The sequence below is a fragment of the Henckelia pumila genome, chromosome 3, assembly GCF_033568475.1.
Source record: "Henckelia pumila isolate YLH828 chromosome 3, ASM3356847v2, whole genome shotgun sequence".
Lineage (NCBI taxonomy): Eukaryota > Viridiplantae > Streptophyta > Magnoliopsida > Lamiales > Gesneriaceae > Henckelia > Henckelia pumila.
Genome location: NC_133122.1, coordinates 12,871,009 through 12,875,547, shown reverse-complemented (window position 1 = coordinate 12,875,547; position 4,539 = coordinate 12,871,009). Strand labels below are relative to the sequence as shown.

Here is a 4,539-nt window from a genome sequence, read left to right as displayed (position 1 = left end):
AATATTTTATTAGCACATAATTCAAATAAGGAATTTAAATCATATAAACTTAAAAATAATAATCCTAATATTTATTAAATTTATAGCATGCGATTTAGTAGATTGGATTTTAGGTACTACACTACCGATCCCTAACAAGTGGTATCAGAGAGGGTTCTTTCTCAGCTACTGATATTTACTCATCATGAATTCTCTAAATAAAATTTTTATGTTCTCTAAAGAAGATTATGATGATTAAAAAATACATATGCAGGCACACCTTTCTGCTCAAGATGATGATATGTGGTATGTTATCACTGATGGTCCAATGAAGATTGTCAAAGTCAATACAGTTATATCCATTTCTTGAGGTGAACCACAAATGGTTGAAAAACCCAGAGCAGAATGGAGCACTGAAGACAAAAATAAAGCATATCGCGACAACGTAGACAAAGATATTTTATTCAAAACCTTGGATAAAAACATGTTTAGCAAGATCAAGACGTGTTCTACTACTAAAGAAATCTTGGAAAAACTCACTCAACTGTACGAGGGCAATGACCAAACCAAGGAGAACAAACTCACAGTAGCCATTCAAAAGTTTGATAATGCCAAGATGAAACCAGGAGAAACCATGGCTGAGTTTGACGAAAGATTTAGTAACATTATTTGTGAACTTATATCTCTTGGTAAAATATACATTAATCGTGAAATTTCTTTGAAGGTTATGCGTGCACTTCCCATAGAGTGGATGTCAAGACTATAGCCATGAGGGAATCAAAGGATCTAAGCAAACTAGAACTTCATGATTTGTTTGCCGATCTCAAAGCCTACGAGTTTGAACTCGGAATATGAATTGAAGAAGAACCATCTGGTTCTAATCCTACCAAAGCACTGACCTCAATTGTCTTACCTCAACCGACTGAGGAAGTTTCAGCAAACAAGACAGCTGAACAAATGAGTAGTGAAACAATGTCTCTTTTCATTAAGAAATTTGGTAGGTTTATGCGTAAGAATCAAACAAAGTTTAATAAACCTTACTAAGCAAGACCATAAAGACGATGGTCCCTCGTGCTTTAATTGTGGCAAGAAAGACCACTTTATTGCAGATTGTACTAAGCCCAAGAACGATGAAAAGAAACAGCATTATGAGAAGAAGAAAGGAAAAGAAGGAGAAGGATGTTCAAAAAGAAAAAAGAGCAAAGAGTACTAGTTAGAGACGAAAGAAAGAGCAAGTGGGCAGAAATTGAATATGAGTCATCTGATTCAGATAGCTCAACCGAAGAAAGTGAGGAGGAACAAGTCCAGTGTCTTATGGCCAATCCTCAAAATGGAGAAGACGATACCGAGGTATTTGACATTAACTCTTTTGAATTTACACATGAGGACCTTGTTCAAGAACTTAAAGACATGTTCATTGAGTATCAGAAGCTTTCTGTATCATTCGAAGAAGTGAAAGCAAAAAAAGCAAGTCTTATTGATAAGTCCAAAGAATCTAGCTGTTTACAGCAAAACGAGCTTGATAGTCTAAAGACAAATCCAAACCTGCTAGCAGCTGAGAATGATGACATGAAACGTGTATTCCAAGCTACTTTGAGTGAAAATCAAAGGTTTCTTAAAACAATCAACTCTTGGAATAATGCTTCTACCTCGTTAGGTAAGATACATGAGAACCAAAAACATGCAGGTGACAAAACCGGTCTTGGATATGGTTCAAATGATTGCATTTTTACTGAGAAAAGTACTCAATCGTATTCTAGTAAGAACAATCCTAATGCCATGAGATTTGTTCGATTTAGTACGATATATTAACACAATGAACCTAAGATCAATGATGAACAACCAATACGTTATGAGAACAAGGCTAAGCATAGAGGGCTGGGATATGAGGAACCTCGTAATCCAGGGAAAGGAGAAACATGGGTCAAACCTAGACTGAATTAACAAAGAAAGGGAAACCAATCTAAGTTTAAACAGTCGACGTTTGAACCAATTCAATCTAAGTACAGGAATCTTCAGGTGAAACAGAACCAATACTTCAACTGCATGTCTGTTCAAAATCGGTACAGACTGAACAACAAAGATCACAAGTTCAAACAGCATAAAGTAGTATCTAGACCACACTCAAGTGCACATCAGGAACCTCGACCGATTCACTTTTTGGATGCACACATGGGTAAACCCGTCAGGGTAATTTAGGTGTGGGTCCCGAAAGGATTAATCTAGTTTGGACCCAAATAGATAAGGGTACCATAATCATATTCTCTTTTTTTTTGCAGGTACTATCAGTGAAATCAGTTGGGAGAAACAATATAGTAGAAAAGACAACCTGGTATCTTGACAGTGGATGCTCCAGGCACATGACTGAAAATAAAGAATTATTATCTGAAATCATACATTACAAAGGTCCTAAAATAATTTTTGGTGATAACTCAAAGGGTAAGCCCGTGGGTAAAGGTAAGATTACTCATGGTAACATTATTATTAATGATGTATTACATGTTGATAATCTATGCTATAACTTGATTAGCATCAGTCAATTATGTGATAATGGTCTCATGCACAATAAAATCTAGTAAAGGTGAATTTATGCTAATCGGATTAAGAGAACAAAACACATATAGGTTAAACTGGCAAAGTGATCAACCATCAGTTCCTACATGTTTTGTTTCTCAAAATGATAAGCACTGGTTATGGCATAAGAGGCTGAATCATTTAAACTTTAAGTCCATTAAACACCTGAGCAAACATGAATTGGTTCTTGGCTTGCCCAAAGGGGATTTCAAAAAGAACAAAGTCTGTTCAGCTTGTCAGCAGGGCAAACAAGTGAGAGCAACCTTTAAAACAAAAGGGTGTATGTCTTCTTCCAAATTCTTAGACTTGTTTCACATGGATCTATTTGGTCCTATACCAGTCAGAAGCTTAGAGGGAATGAGATATACTCTAGTTATTGTGGATGATTACTCTCAATTTACCTGGGTAATTTTTTTGTCCTCTAAATATCAAAGAGCTACTCACTTGATAAAAAATTTAAAACGTTTGAAAAATGAGAAACATACTGGGATAGATCGGATCAGGAGTGATAGAGGCACTGAATTTTTAAACAAAACCCTCGGATCCTATCTAGATGACCAGGGATTTAAGCATGAGTTACCTTCTGCTCGAACCCCACAACAAAATGGTATTGATGAAAGAAGAAATCGTACTCTCAAGAAAGCAGCTATAACTATGATTGCTGATTCTAACGTCTCTCAAAGACTTTGGGCAGATGCAATTAACACAACATGTTATACTCAAAACAGATCTATGATTAACAAGAGACATAACATGACACCATATGAGATCTGGAATGGCACAAAACCCGACGTTTCATATTTAAAAATATTTGGTTGCAAGTGTTTTATCCATGACAATGGCAAACATCACTTAACAGCCTTCGATGCAAAGGCAGATGAAGGCATATTCATTGGTTATTCCTCAGTCAGTCGAGCTTATAGAGTATTCAACAATAAGTCACTGACAGTAGAGGAAACCATTCATGTTATCTTTGATGAAGCTACTGAATGTGCAGATCAATATCAAGCAAGTATTAAAGATCTAACAAATAGGCTGAAAACAACGGTACTAAATGATGAAAGCGATAGCGATGAGCCTCCCATCAGAAGAGATTCAGAGCTCTTGACTACTCAACCAACCGAAAACCAAGTCGGTCAAGATCATGAAGAACCAAGGATCATAAAAGAAATTATTGAACCAGACAACACGGTCAGATATGAGGATGATACTCCAAGAAATCAGGATACAAATCCTCTTGGAACATGTCACCGGTGGAGCAAAGATCATCCACCTAGACTGGTTATCGGTAATCCTATTTCTCCATTACGTACTATGAATCAAATTATTAATGAGTTTTTGCATGCTGCATTCATATCACAGCTAGAGACAAAGCAAATTGATGAAGCTTTACAAGATGATAGCTGAATAGAAGCAATGCAGGAGGAACTAAACCAGTTTACTAGAAACAAATTTTGGAATCTAGTTACTCGACCAAATAATCAGAACATCATAGGTACCAGATGGGTATTTTGCAATAAATTGGATGAGAATGATACTGTGATAAGAAACAAAGCTAGAGTGGTTGCTCAAGGCTTTAGACAAGAAAAAGGCATTGATTTTTATGAGTCATTCGCTCCAGTATAAAGACTTGAAGCCATTAGAATATTTCTTGCACATGCTTCTTACAAGAAATTTAATGTCTATCAAATGGACGTGAAGTCGGCCTTCCTAAATGGATTACTTCAAGAGGAAGTATATGTTGAACAACCACTAGGTTTTGTAAATTCCTCAACTCCTAATCATGTTTTTAAACTTGCCAATGAACTTTATGGCTTGAAACAGGAACCAAGAGCTTGGTATGATACATTTTCACAGTTTTTTCTAAATCATTATTTTATTATTGGAACAGTAGATAAGAATCTTTTTAAATTTACCAAAGAAGATCATAATTTGCTTGTTCAAATCTATGTGGGTTACATTATTTTTGGCTCAACTAATCCTCGA

At 35.9% G+C, this 4,539-nt stretch overlaps 1 protein-coding gene across 1 annotated transcript; it reads left to right on the top strand.

Moving 5' to 3' along the window:
* The first annotated feature begins 361 nt into the window (after window positions 1-361).
* LOC140888099 (uncharacterized) lies at window positions 362-745 on the top strand. The gene has a single exon (XM_073295779.1). It carries the CDS (start codon window positions 362-364, stop codon window positions 743-745), a length of 384 nt encoding a protein of 127 aa, XP_073151880.1.
* Window positions 746-4,539: the final 3,794 nt, after the last annotated feature.

Bases quoted from the DNA above. Each gene is read 5' to 3' on its own strand.
- LOC140888099 (XM_073295779.1), top strand. From the start codon at position 362: ATGGTTGAAAAACCCAGAGCAGAATGGAGCACTGAAGACAAAAATAAA.